Genomic DNA, 24,122 nt, shown 5'->3' on the forward strand with positions numbered 1-24,122 from the left:
CAAAAAATCGAGATCGGGATCGGAAGTTCATGTCTTTTCTCGTCGTCTACTCTCCTAAAAATGAGGGGACTATCTATATACGGTCGAAGTAGAGCTCGATTACAACTTGGTAGATTTGTCTTAGAACGTGGCGATCACGGACTGGAGGTTGACCTCGAGTCTCACCAAGCTAGAACTTTAGGTCGAAAGACCTGCCTTCGAGGAACGTTGAGTCCGGTATCTACCTTAGCGTCGAGTGAGCTCATAGATAACAAACGGAAGACTGAAATATCCGCGACCGGCCGGATATTGCTGTAGGAATCTCGGTGCATATCACCAAGGAACCGACAATTAGCAAATCTAGAAATTTTTACCTTTTATGGAAATATACCTAGAGTAGGACTCCTTTACTATATAAATGGGGGTCTGATAATTCACTGGACATATTTATAACACGCATCCCAAAGCAATATATTCTTTCTAGTTCCCATAACTAGAAATGCTACTTAGATGTTTAAAAGTCTTGAAATATTGACGTTGGAACAGAACAAATCCCTATAGTTTCAAGGGTAAGAACTATGAACTCAACAGTTAACAAAACTAAATTAACAGGCCAAGCCACCAAGAACTATTCATGCTTATCAACTATCATGGTTATTGGTATAATACAACAGTACTTCTGCTTCACCAGAAATTACAGGTCAAGACAGACCACACTACCGGTTGGCTTGAAGCTAGAACGATAGAGGTACAAAGCTAGAAGACTTTCAAGCAACAACAGATCCAGGATTTGAAGTTAGATGGATAAATTGTGTAGTAAAATTTACAATAATCTCAACCCAATATTACGTGAATAATCATCGAAATATATTATATGAACACGTGTGTACGTGTGTTTGTATATATATATATATCCAATATTACGTTAAAACATCAAAATATATTATATCAACACATGTGTACGTGTGTGTATATATATATATATATACCCAATATTACGTGAAAAATCATCGAAATATATTATATGAACACGTGTGTACGTGTGTATGTATGTATGTATATATATATATATATATATATATATATATATATGTATGTACTATACACACATATGTATACGTACTGTCACGACCAAAAACCCAACGAGTCGTGATGGCACCTAACATACCTGGAAGGCAAGCCTGACATAACAATAATAAAACATAACAGCAGAAAAGAAAAATATAACATGAGTCTGAAAACCTTAATAAAGCACAATACAACAAATATATGATAATTCCCCGAGAAATTGGTGAATACAAGGTCATGAGCTCTACAACAGAATACAAGTCTAAAAGCTAAATAACAATACTGTATGAACTAAAAATAACAGTACATACTCTGCTCATCAAGCAATTCTACTATTGCTGACTGGTCCCAATACCTGGATCTGCACAACTAATTGTAGAGTGTAGCATGAGTACACCCGGCCCAATATACTCACCAAGTTTTATAACTAATCCCGGGAAGGTAAAGAAGCACGAATTATTAATGATACTTTCTATAACCTGTGGATGATGTATAAACAGAATACTCTCTCTCTCTCTCTCTCTCTCTCTCTCTCTCTCTCTCTCTCTCTCTCTCTCTCTCTCTCTCTCTCTCTATCTCTCTTCATAAAAAGACTAACACCGTCTACCATCGCCATCACTACCGTCTTCGACCATCACCGCAAGCAGCATAGATGAGGCCTATAACCTCCATCTCTCCTCTCTTCTTCCCTTCATCTCCGGCCTTCTCTTTTTCTTTCTCTCTTTCTATTCTTCCCCCTTCTTCTAATCTTCTTCTTCCATTCTCTCTCCGGCAACTGGTCGGAGTGCATAATGCACTTCTCTATCTCTCTCTCTCTCTCTCTCTATATCTCTCTCTCTCTCTCTCTCTATCTCTCTCTCGCTCTCTCTCTATTCCCCTCCCCTCGCATCCTACGTGTGTGTAGGGATATAACGGCGAACCCCGTCGAAATCAGCCAACCTTCCGATGAAGATCCAGCCACGCGCCAGTGCTATTGCCGTCGTCTAGCTAGTTTTCCGATGTGTTCTTCTCCCTCCAAGAAACGAGGCTCAAGAACAACCAACATATTTGCATTACTTCTAACAAACAGAACTTCAGGCACTGCGATCCAGGTTTTACCGTTCCTCCTTTATCTTGATATTTGCTATTTTAGCACTAACAGTATCTGTTGACTGCTTATTGGATCTTGTCCATATCCACTCTTACTAATTACATCAGCAAGAGCATCAATAACTGTTTCGATTTTGTCCTTTATCTTACTGCCTCGATTTTGTCTTGAATCTTTGCTTGCTTGTTTTTGTCACTACTAGTTGTAGGATTTATTCCCTTTAGTTAGCGTAGTTTAATCCGTTGCCTATTTTAGTTCATTTAGTTGAAGATTATATTTCGATAATTTCTTTTATTTGTAAATTTGTCGCTTGTTTTAGGGTAGTGCATGTGTAGTGTCCCTTATATTATAGTGGCTTTGGTGAATGATGACAGGGTAAGTTCTTGTCCATGAGAGACGAGGGGAAGGGTCATTGCGAGGGATTGGGTGCGGGGTGTAGGGGGTAGGATGAGGGTAAGAGTGTGATAGGGGGTAGGGGGTAAGAGGGTGAAGGGAGCAACTAGGTTAAGAGTTGGGTCTTGGAACATAGGAACTTTGACTGGGAAGTCTATAGAGTTAGCGAAGTTTCCATGGAAGAGGAAGATTAAGATAGCTTGTGTATAGAAGACTAAATGGGTAGGAGATAGGGCACGAGATGCGGACAGGTTTAAACTATGGTTTTCTAGGAGCAAGGGGGGCAGGAACGGGGTTGGTATTTTGGTTGATAAGGACCTCAGGGATTTAGTGGTAGAGGTTAGGAGAGTGAGCGGCAAGCTAATGATATTAAGCTAGTTGTTGGTGGATTTACTTTGAACATAATCAGTGGGTACGCACTCCAGACAGGCTTGTATGAGGAAGTCAAGAGGTATTTCTAGGAGGATTTGGATGAGATGGTGCGCGGTATGCCGCACACAGAGAAGCTTTTTATTAGATGATATTTGAACGGCCACATTGGAGCGACGTCTAGGGGCTATGATGATGTACATGGTGGTTTTGATTTTGAAGATAGAAGTGGAGGGAGAATTTCGCTGGTGGATTATGCTAGAGTATTTGATTTGGTGATAGCAAACTTTGATTTTCCGAAGAGGGTGGAACACTTGGTCACTTTCTGGAGCTCGGTGGCCAAGACCCAGATTTACTATATACCCTGCAGGAGGTTCAATAAAGGTCTTTGCACGGATTTCAAGGTTATCCCGAGTGAGAAGCTCACGACCCGTCATAAACTCCTAGTGATGGATCTCGAGATCACGAGGAAAAAAAGGATGAGGGTGTTGTATGGCCAACCTATGATCAAGTGGGAAGCCTTGACTAAAGACAAAGCATGGGAGTTGGGGGTTAAGTTGTTGACGATGGGAGCTTGGAGGAGTAGTGGAGATGCGAGCCTGATGTGGACCATGATGGCGCAGTGCATTAAGGAAGCTGCCAGAGAGGTATTAGGGGTCTCGAAGGGTTACTATGGTGGTCGCAACTGAGACTTCTGGTGGAATAGGGAGGTCCAAGGAAATGTGAACACCAAGAAAGCACCGTATCTGAAGTTAGTAGAAAGAATTGACGAGGAGGAGAAGATGTTGAATATGGAGCGGTAGTCATTTATACTGCAACATTTAGTCATTTATATGAAGAGCTTGAGGGTAAAGGCTGGGATAAGATGATGTATAGGCTAGCCAAGTTGAGAGATAGAAAGGCCTGTGACTTGGACCAAGTGAAGTTCATCAAGGACGAAGAAGGTAGTGTTTTGTTGGATGAGGCTCATATCTATCGGAGATGGCAAACTTACTTCCATAGTCTCTTGAACGAGGAGGGGGACAGAGACACTGTTCTGGTTGATTTGGGATCCACCAAGAGTCGTTGCGACTTTGGCTATTGCAGGCAGATTAGAGTTGAGGAAGTTATGGAGGCTATGCATAAGATGAGCTGGAGTAGAGCGATCGGGCCAGATAAAATCCCAATGGAGTTTTAGAAGAGTGTGGGCAGAGCGGGCTTGGAGTGGCTCACTAGGTTATTTAATGTCATTTTTAGGATGAAAAAGATGCTCGAAGAGTAGAGATGGGGCGCAATGGTTCCTTTGTACAAGAATAAAGGTGATATCCAAAATTGCAATAACTATCGAGGAATTAAGTTGCTTAGTCATACTATGAAGGTGTGTGATAGGGTTGTGGAGCTAAGAGTGAGGAGAGGTGTGTCTATTTATGATAACCAGTTAGGGTTTATGCCGGGATATTTGACTACGAAAGCCATTCACCTTGTTAGGAGATTGATGGAACAGTATAGAGAGAGGACAGGGGCTTGCATATGGTGTTCATCGACTTAGAAAAGACTTACGATAAAGTCTTGAGGAACATGTTGCCTATATTAGGGTTATTAAAGACATGTATGATGGAGCAAAGATCTATGTGAGGACAGTGGGAGAGGTCCCAAACCATTTCCCAGTCATGACGAGGTTGCATCAAGGGTTGGCACTCAGCCCATTTTTGTTTTCACTAGCGATGGACGTACTAACTCGCCACATCTAAGGGGAGGTTCCATGGTGTGTTTTATTTGCAGACGGCATTGTTTTTATTGACGAGATGCGATAGGGTGTTAACGCGAGGTTAGAGGTATGGAAAAAGACCCTGGAGTCTAAAAGTTGTAAGCTGAGCAGAACCAAGATAGAATACTTGGAGTGAAAGTTTAGTGGTGCTACTTAGGGAGTGGAAGGAGAGGTTAGGCTAGATTCACAAGTCATCACTAGGAGGGGAAGTACCTTGGATCTATTATACAGGGGGTGGGGAGATTGATGAATATGTCACACATTGTATTGGGGCGGTATGAATTAAATGGAGACTTGCTTCCGGTGTTTTGTGTGAAAGGAAGGACCACCAAAATATAAAGGTATATTTTATAGAGCAGTGGTTAGACCGGCTATGTTGTATGGGGATGAGTGTTGGCCAGTCAAGAGCTCCCACGTCTAGAAGAAGAAGGTAACAGAAATGAGGATGTTGAGATGGATGTGCGGGCACTCCAGGTTAGATAGGACTAGGAATGAAGTTATTCGGGACAAGGTGAGTATTGCCCCTATTGAGGACATGATACGGGAAGCAATATGTGAGAATGAGAAGCACAAACGCCCTGGAAAGGAGGCGTGAGAGGTTTTCATTGGAGGGCCTTAGGAGAGTTAGAGGTAGGCCGAAGAAGAGTTGGGGTGAGGTGATTAGGCAAGCCATATCGGAGCTACAACTGACCGAGGACATGACCCTAGATAGGAAGGTGTAGAGGTCAAGGATTAGGATAGTAGGTTAGGTAGTCTGGATTATTCATACCGGTAGTGTTAGTACGTATTATCGCATTTTGTTGGTATTAGGTTTCATTGAATATCTGTCATTTGTTTTTGCATTTTGATCATCTTACTATCTTATAATGTATGCTTCTTTTACATGGTTTCTTGGTGTTGTCCGGTATTGTTTTCTTGTTATTATTGCGGTACCTATGCTTTCCTGAGTTGAGGGTCTATTAGAAACACCTTCTCTACCTCCACAAGGTAGGGCTAAGGTCTGCGTACACACTACCCTCCCCAGACCCCACTATGTGGAATTATACTAGGTATGTTATTGTTGTTGTTACTTGCTATAACCTATATAATTTAATCAATTTAACGAGTACATAATAATAATGTGATCAAGTCATAAAGCACATAAAGAATGTGTGTGTGTTCAATTACTCAAGTTCTTTGTTAAGTCAATGATACAACATATAAAGATGATATGAAAATAAATCAGAATATTAGCCTTGAAAATTGAAAGTAAAGATGAAATGCAAAATTCAAAACAAACACTGACCATATTTTCCACAATAATTCCACAGTCGTACCAAATGGCTAATCAATTTTCCTCAAATTTGTGTGTACACCATCAAGAGAGAAACATGAGAGGGTGACCCTAGGTTGATGGATCCATATCCACACACTACACGGATAACTCACGTGCTAGTAATATCAATACCTGGATCTGCACGGACAACTCACGTACCAATAATATCAACCGCACAGCCAACTCATGTGCTAATAATCACAATCCGCCCGGCGTGGTCACAGGTTACTAGTCATGCTCATAACACACAAAAAGCAAATATATGATATTTCATACTCTTAGACTGATATAAATAACATGCTATAGTGTAGCCATATGCAATTTGTGCTATCATAGCTCAAATCGGCAATTTCATCACATGAATAGCAATTGTCAAGTTCATTCAGAGAATTAGCCTCTATGTAACCGCAAACATGGCTCAAATAGTTCGCAATAAGGTTACAAATATGAGAAACATTATAGCTTAAATCTTAACAGTCAATTCTAGACATATCATAGCCTAAACACTACCCCGAGCATGAATGAATACCCTGATGCTCGCATATGGGCTCAAACCCCACACATATGTGCACCTGTAGCATGTAGCTATTACAAATAATTCAAACAACTAGTGCCTCAACCAAGTTTAGGTAGAATATTTACCTCAAGCAAGCCAAATCACTCTTCTAACAAGCGCTTCCCGCGTGAATCCAACTTTGCATGGCTCGAATCTAGCCAAAATAACATAATACCATCAACAATAGCCATAAGAAACAATTTCAAAAGATAAAGCTAAAGTCTTGAATCACATATGTAAAGTCAACCCAAACTCGCACCCCAAAAGCCGACAAAATTCACAAATTCCGAACACTCATTCAATTACAAGTCCAACCATACTAATTTCATCCAATTACATCCCCAAATCGACCCTCAAATCACCAAATCTCACTCTCCAATGCCATGGTAAAAAATCCCCAAATTTAACTTCAAATTCACCTAAACTAGGTGTAATAATCAAAGGGTAATCAATATTTATTAATAAAAGTGACTAAAAGTCACTTAATGTTGGCGACAACTTTTGACCCTCCTTTTAAAAATTAATTTATTTGTACTTAATAATTTGAAATAAATGTGGTGAAAATATTTTCTAATCAATTAAACCTATTTTCATATAGATATAACAGGAAATTAGTACTATTGTCACGACCCAATTTCTACTATAGACTGTGATGGCGCCCAATGTCACCGCTAGGCAAGCCAACAATGAACTACCCATCTAGTTTCTCATTTTAAAATTTTTAAAGTCTTTGTTTTTTTTAATATGGAAAACAAATATTAAATTAGTGTGTTAATTGTAATGTAAAGCATAAACTAAAAGGCGAAGTTAGGTAGTAAGTTAAATAATCAAAACCGATGAATGTCTACTAGAATTCCCAAAACCCGATGTCACAAGTGCACGAGTATCTAGTAGAATCTATAAAACTCCCTAATAACTTTTGTCCGAAACAAAATAGACAGGAATTATAAAACCATGACAAGAGAAGGCCCCGGGTGCTGTAGAACGGAGCATGGAAAGTAGCTCACCACTAAGCCTCCGAATAACCTGCACAATATGTGGAGTAGTGTAGCGTGACTGCATAAACAACATGTACCCAATAAGTATCTAGTCTAACCTCGAAGAAGTAGTGATGAGGGGTCGACTTCGACACTTACTAATGGGCAATATACATAATGTACAAGATCATTTAATAGGCATGAAATACACTGGCAATAATGGAAAAAGAGACAATAAATAAATGACCATCTATCAAATAACAATTAAAAGTCCTCAAATATCACATATTAATCTCAACAAGCAAGGGCTTCACACGCACGAGTTATGCCGAAGTCGTACGACCCAATACATAATATTCGTGTACATACACTACTAAGGTCGTACAGTCCAGTCCATGGATGCATCCCATATATATATATATATATATATATATATATATATATATATATATATATATATATTTTTACAACTCCGAGATAAGCCCATGAAAGTATATAATATCCATCAGGGGTCGTAGGTGCGAGGGGATTTCCGTGGGGGGTTGTGATATGGTCCGTCCCATGAGACTGTAAAGTCAGATAGCCTATTGTTAATTACCTGTTCTCTTTGTGTTATAGAAATTTAACTGCAAATCATGTTAGAAATCATGCTTAGGCTATGTGATGGTACTGTTGGGACCCGTAGAGGCCGCGTACTTGTTGAAGTATTTGCTAATTGCTATATTGTACTCAATCATGGTTGTACTTGCGTATCATATCTCAGTATCTTATTGATTCTTGTTGATACACTATGTTATTTTTGTTTGGGCTGATCATTATGATTTCTGAGAGCCCGAGAGACTAGAGATGTTGGTGACTGAGTTAGGGCCTGCGTGTCGAGCTATGAGCTATATGTGTATATATGGATCGGGTTGCACACCGCAACGCGACTTAGTGCTGTATATATGGATCGGGTTGCACACCGCAATGAGCCTTATGACTATTTATACTAGATCAGGCTACATGCCACAGTGATATAGTGCTTGGGCTGAAGAAGCCCCTCCGGAGTCTGTACACCCCCAGTGAGCTCAGGTACCTATTTAGTGTGAGTACTGAGGGCTGAGAGCCACGTGATTGAGCTGTTATGATGAGTTGAGCGACTGTTGCCCTGAGAGGCTGTACTTGTATTTCATTTGTAGATGCACTTAGTTGCTATCTATCATTGTCGTAAAATTTCGGAAAGATTCTATATCCGGACTACCTGCACTGTAACTGTATAAACCGATTTGACTTGAACTGCCGGATTTGAAAGCATGTCTATTCTTTGATGGAATTATTGAAAATGAACTGTATTTGTATAGCTTGTCACTACCTTCTAAGTTCCTTATTTATTTCGGTTACTTGCTAAGTTGGTTGTACTCATGCTACACCCCACACTTCATGTGCAAATCCAGGTGTGTTTGATCATGGAGGTCATTGAGTTCGTGCGCGATCGAGTACCGGAGACTACGAGGTAGCTGCCGGCGTCCGCAGACCTTGTCTCTCCTTCTATGTTTTCTTTCTTTTCTATATTGATACTTAGACACAGTTTGTATTAGACTGGATATATAGATGCTCATAACTCAGTGACACCCCGATGTAGGGCTATTTTTCCGAACTTATGCTTTGGGTTTTACCCCGTTTTTATAAAAGACTCCGGTTATTTGAAATATATTAATTCATTTCTGTAAAATGTTGGAAGTATTTTGGAGATGTCGGCTGGCCTAGTATCACGATAGTCGCCATCATGACGGGTTAGGTTTTGGGTCGTGACAAGTTGGTATCAGAGCCCAGGTTACATAGGTCTCACGAGTCATGAGCAATGTTAGTGGAGTCTTGTGGATTAGTACGAAGACGTCTATACTTATCTTTGAGAGGATGCAGAACCCTTGGGAAACAAATTTCACATTCTTGAATTCTTGTCATGCGAATCTGTTGATTCTGGTAACTAAATATCTGTTGTTTGATTCTCTCACAGATGGTGAGGACTCGTACTATGGGGCAGGATGGACAACAACCAGTACCTCTAGCCAGAGCCGCTAGAGGACGAGATCGTGTTAGAGGCTGCGATAGGGGCTAAGGTGCAGCCCGCATAGCTGCTGGGGCAGTACCTGCATACCCACAAGTTGCCCCAGTCCAGGAGCAGGCACCAGTTATGGATGAGCCCTCAGGAGGCCTTAGCTCAGATACTGACTTCGTGTACCAGTCTTGCTCAGGCAGTCTCTGTTCCATCCTAGCAGCAACTTCTCAGGCCAGGGGAGGTGCTCAGATTCCCACCGCCCGCACACTAGAGCAGGTGGTACAGGGATCCCAGACACCGGGGGCACCACCGGCCTAGTCGATTGCCGCAGCTCAGGATTATATGGTTCTTGCTATGCCTGAGGATGAGAAGCGTAGATTGGAGAGGTTTGGGAGGCTCCAGCATCTATCTTTCAGTGGTGCAGAGGGAGAGGATGCACAGGGTTTCTTGGACAAGTGTTAGAGGATACTCCGTACGACAGGTATTCTGGAGACCAGTGGAATCTCGTTTACTACTTTACAGTTCTCTGGGGCTTCCTTCAGTTGGTGGGAGGCTTACGAGAGGCATAGGCTAGTCGGCACAGCACGCCTTACATGGCAGCAGTTCTCTGTTCTTTTCCTAGAGATGTTCGTGCCTCAGTGCCGCAGAGAGGAGGTGCGCAGGCAGTTTGAGCAGCTTCATCAAGGTGATATGTCCGTGAAGCAATATGAGATGAGATTTTATGAGTTGGACCGTCATGTTATTTGGTTGGTTCCCACAGATAGAGAAAGGATCAGGAGGTTCATAGATGGCCTCACTTTTCAGCTGCGATTACTTATGACTACAGAGAGAGTGGCCGGTGCTACTTTTGATGAGGTTGTCTACATTGCTCATTAGATTGAGATGGTTCGCAGCTAGGAGAGGGTCGAGAGAGTGGCCAAGAGGCCTCATGGACAGGGTGGATTTAGCGATGTTCTTTTTAGGGGGTAGTTCCTCCGCGGTAGGGGTCGTCCTTTCAGATATGCTTAGACAGCTCGGCCAGTTCACCGTGGTGCATCATCTGGCCATGCTTCACACAGTTAGCAGTAGGGCCATTCATCAATCAATGCCCTCCCAGCTCAAAGTTCATCTCGTGCTCTATCGGGTCAGGGCTCGTCTATGCTAGGTCCTTCTAATAATTATCCGGTGCTCGGGGCTCCCTTCAGTCCCTAGCACCAGCACCGGCGAGTTTCTATGAGTGTTAAGAGTTCGGCCACATCAGGAGACATTGTCCCCGCCTTACGGGAGGTCCAGCTCAGCAAAGGAGCCAGTCTATGACATCAGCACCAATTTCTTCACCACCCGCTCAGCCAGTTTAGGGTGGCGCTCAGTCAGCTAGGGGTCGCCTGAGAGGGGGAGTCCGATCAGGGGGCGGCCAGGCCCGTTTCTATGCTCTTCCTGCCAAACCAGATGCCATTGCTTCAGATGCTGTGATTACAGGTATTGTGTCATTTTTCCATAGAGATGCCTCTGTATTATTTGACCCTGGTTCCACTTATTCATAGTTATGGCCCGTGAGTCTCTAGTTGCATATGTTTGAGTATCCACTCCAGTGGGCGATACTATCATTGTGGACCGTGTATATCGGTCATATGTGGTGACTATTAGGAGTATAGAGACTAGAGTGGATCTCTTGTTGCTTTGCATGGTCGATTTTGACGTGATTTTGGTTATGGATTGGTTGTCTCCATGTCATGCTGTTCTAGATTATCATGCAAGATCGTGACGTTGGCGATGTCGGGGTTGCCGAGGGTTGAGTGGAGCGGCTCTATAGATTGTGTTCCCAGTAGAGTGATTTCATACTTGAAAGCTCAACGGATGGTTGAGAAGGGTTGTCTATCTTATCTGGCGTTTGTGAGGGATGTTAGTGCAAAGGCCCCTTGTATTGATTCTTTTCCAGTGGTGCGAGATTTCCCGGATGTGTTTCCTGCAGACCTGTCAGGCATGCCGCCCGACAGGGATATTGATTTCGATATTGATTTGGTGCCAGTCACTCAGCCCATTTCTATTCCACCGTACCGTATGACACTGGCTAAGTTGAAGGAGTAGCTTCAGGAACTCCTTGATAAGGGGTTTATTCGGCCTAGTGTGTCACCTTGGGGTGCACCAGTTCTATTTGTGAAGAAGAAGGATGGTACTATTAGAATGTGCATTGATTACAAACAGTTGAACAAGGTCACAATCAAGAACAAGTATCCTTTGTCGCAATATTGATGATTTGTTCGATCAGCTTCAGGGGGCGATGGTGTTCTCCAAGATTGACTTGAGGTCAGGGTATCACCAGCTGAAGATTCAGGACTCAAATATTCTTAAGACAACTTTGAGGACCCGATATGGCCATTATGAGTTCCTTGTGATGTCTTTTGGGCTGACCAACGCCCCAGCAGCATTCATGCATATGATGAACAATATGTTTCAGCCTTATCTTGACTCGTTCGCTATTGTATTCATTGATGACATCCTGGTGTACTCTCATAGTCAGGAGGAGCATGCCCAGCATTTGAGGATTGTGTTATAGTTGTTGAGGGAGGAGAAGCTTTATGCAAAGTTCTCCAAGTGTGAGTTTTGGCTCAGTTCAGTGGTGTCCTTGGGGCACGTGGTGTCTAGTGAGGGTATTCAGGTAGACCCAAAGAAGATAGAGGCGGTTCAGAGTTAGCCCAAACCGTCCTCAGCCATAGAGATTCGGAGTTTTCTTGGTTTGGCTGGTTATTACTGTCGTTTTGTGGAGGGCTTCTCATCCATTTGCATTGCCCTTGACTAAATTGACCCAAAAAGGGTGTTCCTTTCAGGTGGTCGGAGGAGTGTGAGAATAGCTTTCAGAAGCTCAAAACTGCTTTGACCACGGCTCTAGTTCTAATTCTACTATCAACTTCTGGTTCTTACATAATGTATTGTGATGCCTCGTGGATCAACATTGGGTGTGTTTTGATGCGGGAGGGTAGAGCGATTGCTTATGCTTCGCGCCAGTTGAAGCCACATAAGAAGAACTATCTTGTCCATGACCTTGAGTTAGAAGCTATTATTCACGCCTTGAAGATTTGGCGGCACTATTTGTACGGGGTGCATTGTGAGATTTACACTGAACAACGGAGTTTGCAGCATCTGTTCAATCAGAAGGATCTTAACTTGCGTCAGCGGAGGTGGTTGGAGCTTCTTATGGACTATGATATCACTATTTTGTACCATCCCGGGAAGGCCAATGTGGTAGTCCATGCATTGAGTCGCTGGGCGGAGAGTTTGGGTAGCTTAGCATATCTTCCAGTAGCAAAGAGGCCATTGGCATTGTATGTTCAAGCCTTAGCTAGCCAGTTTGTTAGATTGGATATTTCTGAGCCGAGTCGAGTATTGGCTTCTGTGATCTCTCGGTTTTCCCTTTATGATCGTATCAGGGAGCGTCAGTATTATGACCCCCATCTACTTGTCCTTAAGGTCACAGTCCAGCATGGTGATGCTAAGGAGGTCACTACTGGGAATGATGGTGCAATGAGGATGCAGGGTAGGCTATGTGTGCCCAATGTAGATGGTTTGCGTGAGTTGATTTACCAGGAGGCTCACAACTCGCGGTATTCTATTCATCCGGGTGCCGCAAAGATGTATCAGGACATGAGATAGCATTACTGGTGGAGGAGAAGGAAGAAGGACATAGTGGAGTATGTTGCTCGGTGCCAAAATTGCCAGCAGGTGAAGTATGAGCATCAGCGACAAGGTGGGTTGCTTCAGAAGTTAGAGATTCAGGAGTGGAAATGGGAGCAGATCACTATGGATTTCGTTGTTGGGCTTTCACGGACTCAGCGGAAGTTTGATGCTGTTTGGGTGATTGTGGACCGGCCGACCAAGTCAGCTTATTTCATTCCTTTGATGACTACCTATTATTCCGAGTAGCTGGCTCGAGTGTATATCCGCGAGATCGTCAGGCTTCATGGCATACCGATATCTATCATTTCTGACCGGGGTACGCAGTGTACATCACGGTTCTGGAGGGTCGTACAGCATGAGTTGGGTACTCGAGTGGAGTTTAGCACAACATTTTACCCTCAGACGGATGGATAGTTCGAGCGCACTATTCAGATATTAGAGGATATGCTCCATGCATGTGTGATGGAGTTTGGGGGTTCATGGGATCAGTTCTTGCCACTAGCGGAGTTTTCCTACAACAGCAGTTATCAGTCGAGCATTAAGATGGCACCGTATGAGGCTCTATATGGTAGGTGGTGTAGGTCTCCAGTGGGTTGTTTCGAGCTGGGTGAGGCTAGATTATTGGGTACAGACTTGGTTAAGGATGGTCTAGAGAAGGTTAGGGTGATATAGGATAGAATACGCACAACCCAGTCCAGACAGAAGAGTTATGCGGATCGGAAGGTTCGGGATGTTGCATTCATGGTTGAAGAGCGGATCTTGCTCCGGGTGTCACCCATGAAGGGTGTTATGAGGTTCAGAAAGAAGGACAAGCTGAGCCCGAGGTTTATCGGTTCATTTGAGGTATTGCGACGTGTTGGGAAGGTTGCTTATGAGCTTGCCTTGCCTCCCAGTCTACTAGGAGTTAATCCAGTATTCCCTTTTTCTATGTTCCGAAAGTATCACGGCGATCCGTCTCACGTATTGGATTTCAGCTCAGTCCAGTTAGACAATGATTTATTTTATGTTGAGGAGCCGGTGGCGATCTTAGATAGGCAAGTTTGAAAGTTGAGGTCGAAGAATATTGCTTCTGTGAAGGTTCAGTGGAGGGGTCAGGCGGTCGAGGAGGCGCCTTGGGAGACCAAGCATGATATGCGCAGCCTTTATCCTCATCGTTTCACCACTTCAGGTATGTCTCTATGCTCGTTCGAGGATGAACAGTTGCTTTAAGAGGGGGAGGATGTAACAACCCGGCCGGTCGTTTTGAGTGTATTAGCCCCGATCCCATATTTATTGTTTTCCCCGTATCTGTTTCTGCTTATGTAACTTACCGGGAGGTCTTGTTTTTGGTTTTGGAGTGATTTGGGACACTTAGTCCCTAAAATGGAAGCTTAAGTGTTAGGATTTTGACCGTAGTCGGAATAGTGTGAAGCCGACTCTGGAATGCAGTTCTATCGGTTCTGTTATCTCCGTTAGGTGATTTTGGACTTAGAAGCATGTCCGGACTGTGAATTTGACGTCTGTAGATAATTTAGGCTTGGGATGGTGAAAGTCGGATTTTTGGGAAGTTTAACCGGGGGTTGACTTTTTGATATCGGGGTCGGATTCCGATACCGGAAGTTGGAGTAGGTCCGTAATGTTGAATATGACTTGTGTGAAAAATTTGAGGTCAATCGGGCGTGGTTTGTTAGGTTTCGACGTCGTTTGTGGAATTTGAGAGTTTATAAGTTCATTAGGCTTGAATCCGGGTGTAATTCGAGTTTTTGTTGTTGTTTGACGTGTTTTGAGGGCTCGACTAAGTTTTTATGGTGTTTTAGGACTTGTTGGTATATTTGGCTGAGGTCCCAGGGGCCTCGGGTGTGTTTTAGATGCTTAATGGATCGAAATTTGGACTTGTGTAATTGCTAAGTTTCTGGTGTTCTAGTGTTTTGCACCTGCGAGTGGGGAACCGCAAGTGCGGACATGCACGTACGTTAGGCCAAGCGCAAAAGCGGGGGTTGAGAAGATGTTCAGTGGTCGCAGGTGCGAGGGGATTTCCGCATCTGTGAATCCTCATATGCGCTTGAAGTTCCGCAGATGTGAAGAGTGAGCTGGAGGGGTGAACGCAGAAGCGTACCATTGTCTGCAGGCGTGCACACGTAGGTGCGGCTCCTTCATTGCAGATGCAGACCCATCCCTTTAAGTCATTTCTGCACCTGCGAGGGAAATTCCACAGGTGCGGCGTCGCAAGTGCGAGAGTGTGTCCACAGATGCGGAATTACTGGCAGAAAATGGGATTTCTAGGGTTTGATTTCCATTTCGATTTTGGAACTTTGAGAGCCTGATGTGAGGCAATATTTCAAGGTTTCTTGAAGAATATTGTTGGCGTAAGTGATTCTAATGCGGATTGGACTATATTTCATGAATCTATTTCTATTTTTATCATCTAATTAGGGATTTGAGTTATAAATTTTGTGGAAAATGGTAGAAACTTCATAGGCTAAAATTTTTAGTTTTGGAAGGTGATTTGCGGTTGGATTCGAGTAATTCTTGTATGGTTAGACTCGTGAGTGGATGGGTGTTCATATTTTGTGACTTTTGTCGGATTTTGAGACGTGGGCCCGGGGGGTCGGTTTGAGTCTATTTCGGATTTTGGCTTATAGTTTCGTGTTTTTCTTGTGGAATTGATTCTTTTAGCCTATATTAATTATATTGTACTACTTGTGGCTAGATTCGAGGGGCAAAGGCATTGCGGAGTAGGATTGAGGTAGGTAACAGTTTTAAATCTGGTCTTGAGGGTATGAAACCCTGAATATTTTGTATGATGTGACTATTTTGGAGGTGACGCACATGCTAGGTGATGGGAGTGTGGGCGTGCACCGTGGGGGATTGTGATTTGGTCCGTCCCGTGAGACTATAAAGTCGAATAGCCTATTGTTAATTACCTGTTCTCTCTGTGTTATCAAAATTTGACTGCAAATCATATTATAAATCATGCTTAGGCTATAAAATGGTATTGTCGGGACTCGTAGAGGTTGTGTACTTGATAGAGTATTTGCTAATTGCTGTCTTGTACTCAGTCATGGTTTTACTTGCGTATTATATCTCAGTCTCTTCTTGATTCTTGTCGATAGACTGTGTTATTTTTGTTTGGGTTGATCTTTATGATTTCTGAGAGCCCGAGAGACTAGAGAGGTTGGTGACTGAGTTAGGGCCTGAGTGCCGAGCTATGAGCTATATATATGTATATGGATCGGGTTGCACGCCGCAATGAGCCTTAGGGCTGTATATATGGATCGGTTTGCATGCCGCAACGAGCCTTAGGGCTATATATATATATATATATATATATATATATATATATATATATATATATGGATCGGGTTTCACGCCGCAATGAGCCTTATGACTATTCATATGGGATCAGGCTGCATGCCGCAGCGATATAACGCTTGGGCTGAAAGAGCCCCCCGGAGTCTGCACACCTCCAGTGAGCGCAGGTATTTATTGAGTGTGAGTACTGAGGGCTGAGAGCCGAGTGATTGAGCTGTTGTGACGAGTTAAGTGTTTGTTGCCCTGAGAGGCTGTACATGTTTTTCATTTGTTGATGCACTTAGTTGCTATCTATCATTGTCGTGAAATTTCGAACGGATTACCTGCACTGTAACTGTATAAACTGATTTGACTTGAACTGTCGGATTTGTAAGCATATCTATTCTTTGCTGGAATTATTGAAAATGAACTATATTTGTATAGCTCGTCACTACCTTCTCAGTTCCTTATTTATTTCTTTTACTTGCTGAGTTGGTTGTACTCATGCTACACCCTGCACTTCATGTGTAGATCCAGGTGTGTTTGATCATGGAGGTCATTGAGTTCGTGCGCGATCGAGTACCGTCGACTACGAGGTAGTTGCCGGCGTCCGCAGACCTTGTCTCTCTTTTTATGTTTTCTTTCTTTTCTGTATTGATACTTAGACATAGTTTGTATTAGACTGGATATCTAGATGCTCATGACTCAGTGACACCCCGATGTCGGGCTATTTTTATGCACTTATGCTTTGGATTTTACCCCGTTTTATGAAAGACTCCGGTTATTTTAAATATATTAATTCATTTCTGTTAAATGTTGGAATTGTTTTGCAGATGTCAGGTTGCCTAGTAACACGATAGGCGCCATCACGACGGGTTAGGTTTTGGGTCTTGACAAGCACAAACTATCATCTCCTGCTGCCCAATTACTATCTTAAAGTTATTTACCTAAAGCGTTCTAGTTCAATTCTAAACCGCGTCCTATGCGTGCTTTACCAGTCTCATAACTATGGTCCAAGAGGCTTTGGACCTACTACTTTGGTAGTTCTAAACATCACATAGGATGTTTAAAATGACAAAATTAGGCGCACAATTAAAGCAATTAGGACTGCACATAGATAACAATTAAACGCTCAAATAGACCTACACACATAGGCACAGATGCACACAAACAGTCATGAACGTATGCTAACGGTGTTACAAATTATGAAGTGAATAGTTGCAGGTAGGTAGATCATAAATCGGATCAGTATTGAATGTCGCAAGACTTATATGCATGATTTCTATGTGGTTGATTGATATAAGAGTTGACATAAGATCCTACTAACTGCTGATTCTAACAGATGGTTCGTTATAACCCTATAGGCATGATCTCTAAGTGAACTATGAATAGACTATGGGGTCATTGAAAGTAATAATTATTCATCTTGGAGCCAATAGGCATCATTTCTAAATGAACAGCCAAACCTATAGGCATGATATCTAGACAGTAATATCCAGGTATGAAAGTAACTGGCAATGGACGTTTGTTTTATTTCATTCCTATAGGCATATTATCTAGGTAGCAGTATGATGAAGACAGCAATAGCAGCAACCTTAATTAAACATATTGAAGTCCTATAGACATGGTTTCTAGATGAACGGATTTGGGCAATGAAGTTGTTTTAAATGCATGTTTGTTTCATTAGTCCTATAGCCATGCTTTCTAGGTGAGCCACATAATTGCGAGAGGTATCAATGTAAACAGTTCTTGATTACTCAAACGAGATCCTATAGAAATGTTGTCTAACAACACATAGAAATAGAGCATGTTGAGCAAGTAGAGAATGAAGCATTTAGATCCTATAGGCATGTTTTCTACCCTTTCATACGAGAATTAAAGTATCCCAGCCCCCCATTTTCACTAATTCACCATTATTCATCACTAAAGATTATCACATGCCCGATAAGAATAATACAAACTCATATAAATCACCACAGGCCCAGCTAGGACTACTATAGACCCTACATAGATACAAATTAAATCGAGGATTCTTCTGGGCTTTCGACCAAACTTGGGGCCTCATGTCGATGAACAGGCCTATACCACGAGTAGATATAGATATGCTTCAAATCCCAACACCAACTTGGCCAGACAATAAAGCCCAAACTAATGCCTTGCTTACCTGTCAAATTAACCATTCAAGTGACAAGCTATATGCTAAGTCAATTACGCACTTAGATCTTAGGGTTGTAGCTAACAGAGAAACAGAAGCTTTCCAGGCCAAAGGCACACATGCAAGATTACACAAGGTCTCAGTAGGCATAGCATACACATGATAAATACAAGTTATATTTTTCGGAAAATGGGTAAAGAGAAAGCAAGCCAAAGTTAAGCTGAAGTTCCAAGTAAGCATGGTTCAGAATGAACGTAAAGGGGACTTTAGACCTAAGAGTCTTAACAAGGATATTTAGGAACACAAGTAAAGAGCAGTTATATAGAAATGCCTTAAACATGAGAGCCTAAGGAAGACATGATTACATCTAGCTTGCAACCAAGTAAGTAAAAGATAGACTAGTAGACATGGGGAAGCTGACGAGTGCATAACACGCACTAAAATATGCTCGCTAGACGAATATATTATAATGTAATATCGTATCCATATGGATTGTAGTTAAATAGTATTTTCGTAGTTTATAGCTTGATTGCTATTCAAGATGATCAACGGTTGAGATTTTATATGATTAAAACTAACATTAACTAAGAGTCTAAACTATTGACTAGTGACAATCAATGAAAGTATTAAGCAAAGAAAATTATCAATTGGGAGAAGATGGGGTTGATAGGATAGGTGCAAGATAAATGTTTGGGATTTAACTCTAGATAATTCATTTCTAATGTTCAAGTGAGTCTCTCGAATTCACATGGTTATTAGTTCAATTGATTAGTAGAAACTCCTCTCTCGATTAAGTCTCAACCTCACGAGATGAACCAATTTTAAGCACGTGAAGATATGCAAGAATTCGTATTGGATTAATCTTTAAAAGAACCTCTCTCGATTATCCTCCTAACTAAGTTTAATCAACAATTCAACTAGTCTCTTCCGATTACTAAGAAAAATTAATGAATTCAACCAACAAAGTATAATGCAACAATATCACAAGTTATGCCTCTCTAGATTACATTAACAAATGTATATAGATGCAACAGTTAAAGCATCCAAAATAGTTTCAATACATAAAACTAGAGTTAAGTATCCACAAACAAGTATCAATACACCAAATCCATCAAACATTAAAGAGAACTACTCCATGGATATGGAGTATTTCATCATAACAATGTTTAAGTTAAAGGAAAACATAAAACAATCCAAACTCTTGTCTTGAGTGAGGACTGAATGATGAACTTTGAGCTTTTACTTCTCCACCTCCTCCTTGGCTTACTCAGGTCTAATATGTGTCAAAAGTCCATAAAATAATGTTTTTACATGTATTTATACTAAGTAGGGTCAGGCCCAAACGAAAATACCTTCTCCCATGCGAAATAGGAAAATAACTCTGTAAACATTGCACAGGCGTGCAACATGGCCGACGCCCCATGCGGGGAATTAGTGGAGAAGTTCAGAGAGTTCATTCTGACATACTGGAGGAAAACTGGCCTACCGCGGTGCCCCACGCGCCGCGACTGTGGGACTTTCTATGAGTACAGAGTTTTCTTGCTATCCCAATGTGGTTCTCAAACCCCGAACGCGATCCCGGCTTATTCCCTTGGGATTTTACTCAGACTTCAAAGCTCCAAATCACTTGAATTCATTCCATAATATCTACGTAGCTTGGAAGCACTCCTACAAGGCTTAAAATACACAATTAGTGCAAACACTAGCAATTAAAGCTCAAACTCAATTAAAGTGCAGTAAATATGAATGTAATAATTGACTAAAATATGAGATTATAACCTACCATCAACACCTAACACTTAAACCATTGCTCATCCTCGAGCAATCAAACCACACTTTATATAGACACAACCTTACTAAGCAACTCTCCTAACTCAGCATACCAAGAGTAATTAAAATAGACTAAGCACAATAGTGTAACCGCTTCACCTCAAGATTTGACTCAAAAGTACCATGCATTATTCACAATCTGCTCACTTACTCTAACATAGAGTTCAATGACATTACCTTTCCTTCATGAATCGAGAGCCCTCACAAAATAATAGAGAGTAGTTCTCCGCATAATAAAAGTTAAGAACAATTGGGAACTCAAGATAGAAAGAATTCGCTCACTCTCAGAATAACATTCATATGCCACAAAAGATGCACCATAGGCTTGTCCGTAGTGTACTACTCGACTTATTGAGCTCATTCATTCAACGATCAAGTAGGACTTTTCTGGTTGTAATATAGGCTGCGGGATGGGTAGGATACATTTAGATATAAGAGTGACTACACCTCCATAAGCACTTTAATACATAATTACCCATTCAAAACCCCACACTTATGTCAAACCATAACCCCACCTTCATATTAATATACATTAAATCCCTACTTCCTTATGCACAATTGCATCAAGAGTTTCTACTATCAAGGAATATTTGCACAACAATAAAACTATTTTTTTCTTTTTCTTTTCTTATTCAATTCAAGTGGCTCTTATTTCATTCAAAGCATTGCACCTTTCTCCTTGTTTTAATAGTTCCACTCAAAAGCCAAACCAACCACCCCACACTTCATCTTTTACAAAGTTCATATCAAATTCAAGCGCTCAAGAGAGGTACAACGTTCAAATATATGGTCAATTCAAATAAATGGGTAAGGCTTGTAATGTGATTGTCAAAGAAATAGGATTGCAAGCTCAACGGGGGTAAACTACGATATATCAAAATTAGGTGGGTAAAAGTATATAAATCTGGCTCAACAAAGAAACGCCTATATCACTTCCAATACTAAACAAAACTACTATTTCCCTTTGCAAACACACGGGGCAAGTTCTGGACATCAAATGCAATGCACGGAATAACAAAAAAACTCACACACACATGTCACCTAAATTACTCAGGGTTGGACTATCAAGACACTCTAGTCAAAGCAGTTAAGCAAAGTTAAGATCATACAATTTAAGGTACTTATACAAGATTCAAAAACTAAGCCTAAGCGTCACAACTAAAGCACACATTATTCTCAAGACATGATAATGTCAAGAGATATTACTTTCAATTCAAATCATTGCACAAGGTTCCCTATACTACTAACAAAAATAAAAACTATCTACACCCGGTTCAAACAAAACCCTTGGAAAAGAACCGCGGCACACAGAAAAATAAATGGGGGGATTGTTACACTACCTACAAAAGAAAATATTTTTGTCTTTTTCTTAAGACTTAAATCCCTCAAGAAAACTATCGATATGATATCCATCATCGGGAAAAATCAAAAAGTTTAAAAACTTTTATGGTTTTTTTTCAATATTTTTCTATCTCTACTACAATAACTAACACAAGAAGAAATCTAAAACATAAATACATACAAATACCCCCCACCCCACACTTTAAGTGGTGGCATGTCCCCATGACACATAATTAAAAAGCATAAGGTAAAGGAAACTTCCCTGAATTTTATTCTTTTCCGAGAACTTATGAACTCCACCCCTAATTCTGAACTCCTTCCTCGTTTTCGCTCCTTGGGATTCTTTATGGAGCTCATTAAGCCCAATTCTTCTGATGATACCTGTAAGACCCGCTCTTTTCTTTCTTTCTTGTCCTCATCTTGAGCGGTGAATTGCTCGTTCATGATGATCCTTAACTTGTTCCGGCATTCTTGTGCATGATCAATCCATAGATATTCCTATAAATCCCCAAAAATAAAATCCACATGATCAACATTAGAATAAGAAAACAAAGAAAAAAGGTCAAGTGAATATTCCTCTAGTATGTCAAATACCATTTGTTTCTCATTCTCTTCTACTACATGTTGCAGGTGTGGAAAGGTGGATGAGGGTTTGAACTCTTCTTCCGTTGCTTCATACTTAACCCCAACCTTATTTTCAATCATCTTAGTTGAATCAGAGTCCTCTTGTATCGTGGAAATCTCCCTCTTTAGATGCTCATCCTCTTGAGTAGGTTCATTCTCGTAGGGTTTCTCCTCCATATATTCATCATCACAACGCAATGAGCTTTCTGAAAGTGTACTTATTATTTGACTTACTTGCATTGTTAGGTTGTTAATAGCTTCATCATCTTGTGTAAATCTCTCTTCCACTTTATTTATGAACTTATACACAAGCTCTTTTAAACTATCATTCTCCCCTTGAGGTGGTTGTCTCCCTTCGCTTCCATTCCAGTTATAACAAGGGTATTCATCCCAACTAGAGTAAAGATTGTGTCCATATGAATTCTTATACTTGTACGGACTTGAAACAGAGTGAGACTGTTCAAAATACGAACCATAGGAAGAATACATACTTGCTTGATAGTCAACCCATAGATGATTTCCACTGCATTTAAAACACATATGAGACCACTGATAATATTCAGCTGCTAACTCTTCGACCGTTTTGTTAGGCTAGTTGTACTCCATTTTCACAGCATATAGAGTTCAATATCTACAGTATCTTCTCTAACTTGTTAGGAACTACAAAACAAATCTTGAAAAGAAGTTAACTAATAAAGAAAATAAAATAAGAAATAAAAAGAAACACAAAAAAACTGTATTAAATAAAAAAATAAAACAAATAAAAAACAATTCCAAAATTAGCACTACAAACTATTTCAACCACTATTGATTGCCAATCCCCAGCAACGTCTTCAAAATTTGACGAGCGCCTAACGCACACTAAAATATGCTTGCTAGTAGAATATAGTATAATATAATATCGTATCCACAATGATTGGAGTTAAATAGTATTTTTGAAGTTTATAGCTTGATTGCTATCCAAAATGATCAACAGCTGAATGTTTATATGATTAAAACTAAGATTAATTAAGAGTCTAAACTATTTACTAGTGACGGTAATTGCAAGTATTAAGCAATTATTGGGAGATAGGGTTGGGAGAAGATAGGGTTGATAGTATAGGTGCAAGATAAATGATTAGGATTTAACTCAAGATAATTCACTTCTAATGTTCAAGTGAGTCTCTCGAATTCACTTGGTTATTAGTTCAATTGATTAGTAGAAATTGCTCTCCCGATTAAGTCTCAACCTCACGAGATGAATGAATTTTAAGCACGTGAAGATATATAAGAATTCGTATTGGATTGATCTTTAGGAGAACCTCTCTCGATTATCCTCCTGACTAAGTTTAATAAATAATTCAACTAGCCTCTTCCGGTTACTAAGAAAAATTAATGACTTCAACCAACAAAGTATAATGCAACAATATCACAAGTTATGCCTCTCTCGATTACATTAACAAGTGTATATAGATGCAAAAGTTAAAATATCCAATACGGTTTCAATACATAAAACTAGAGTTAATTATCCACAAACAAGTATCAATACACCAAATCCATCAAACTCTAAAGAGAACTACTCTATGGATGTAACGACCCGACCGATAATTTTGAGCCCTAGCGTGTCGTTCGGCAATTTGAGGCCTTGAGTAGCTTCACTTTAGATATTATGACTTGTGCGTGTGGTCGGAATTCAATTTCGGGAAAATCCGGAGTTGATTAAGAAAGACATTTCTCATT

General features: G+C 40.9%; 2 protein-coding genes across 2 annotated transcripts; both read left to right on the plus strand.

The window, feature by feature from the left end:
* Positions 1 to 3,345: 3,345 nt before the first annotated feature.
* On the plus strand, positions 3,346 to 4,073 carry LOC138899054 (uncharacterized). Its single transcript, XM_070185167.1, has 2 exons — positions 3,346 to 3,543; positions 3,738 to 4,073. The coding sequence occupies exons 1-2, from the start codon at positions 3,346 to 3,348 to the stop codon at positions 4,071 to 4,073; spliced, it is 534 nt and encodes a 177-aa protein (XP_070041268.1).
* Positions 4,074 to 12,703: 8,630 nt separating this feature from the next.
* LOC138899055 (uncharacterized) lies at positions 12,704 to 18,075 on the plus strand. Its single transcript, XM_070185168.1, has 2 exons — positions 12,704 to 13,063; positions 18,001 to 18,075. The coding sequence occupies exons 1-2, from the start codon at positions 12,704 to 12,706 to the stop codon at positions 18,073 to 18,075; spliced, it is 435 nt and encodes a 144-aa protein (XP_070041269.1).
* Positions 18,076 to 24,122: the final 6,047 nt, after the last annotated feature.

This window comes from Nicotiana tomentosiformis, chromosome 9, assembly GCF_000390325.3.
Source record: "Nicotiana tomentosiformis chromosome 9, ASM39032v3, whole genome shotgun sequence".
NCBI classification, from domain to species: domain Eukaryota; kingdom Viridiplantae; phylum Streptophyta; class Magnoliopsida; order Solanales; family Solanaceae; genus Nicotiana; species Nicotiana tomentosiformis.

Bases quoted from the DNA above. Each gene is read 5' to 3' on its own strand.
- LOC138899054 (XM_070185167.1), top strand. From the start codon at position 3,346: ATGGATCTCGAGATCACGAGGAAAAAAAGGATGAGGGTGTTGTATGGC. The intron at 3,544-3,737 runs GTATTAGGGGTC...TTATATGAAGAG, and splicing joins TTAAGGAAGCTGCCAGAGAG to CTTGAGGGTAAAGGCTGGGA.
- LOC138899055 (XM_070185168.1), top strand. From the start codon at position 12,704: ATGGACTATGATATCACTATTTTGTACCATCCCGGGAAGGCCAATGTG. The intron at 13,064-18,000 runs GTAGATGGTTTG...TCATTCCTATAG, and splicing joins GTAGGCTATGTGTGCCCAAT to GCATATTATCTAGGTAGCAG.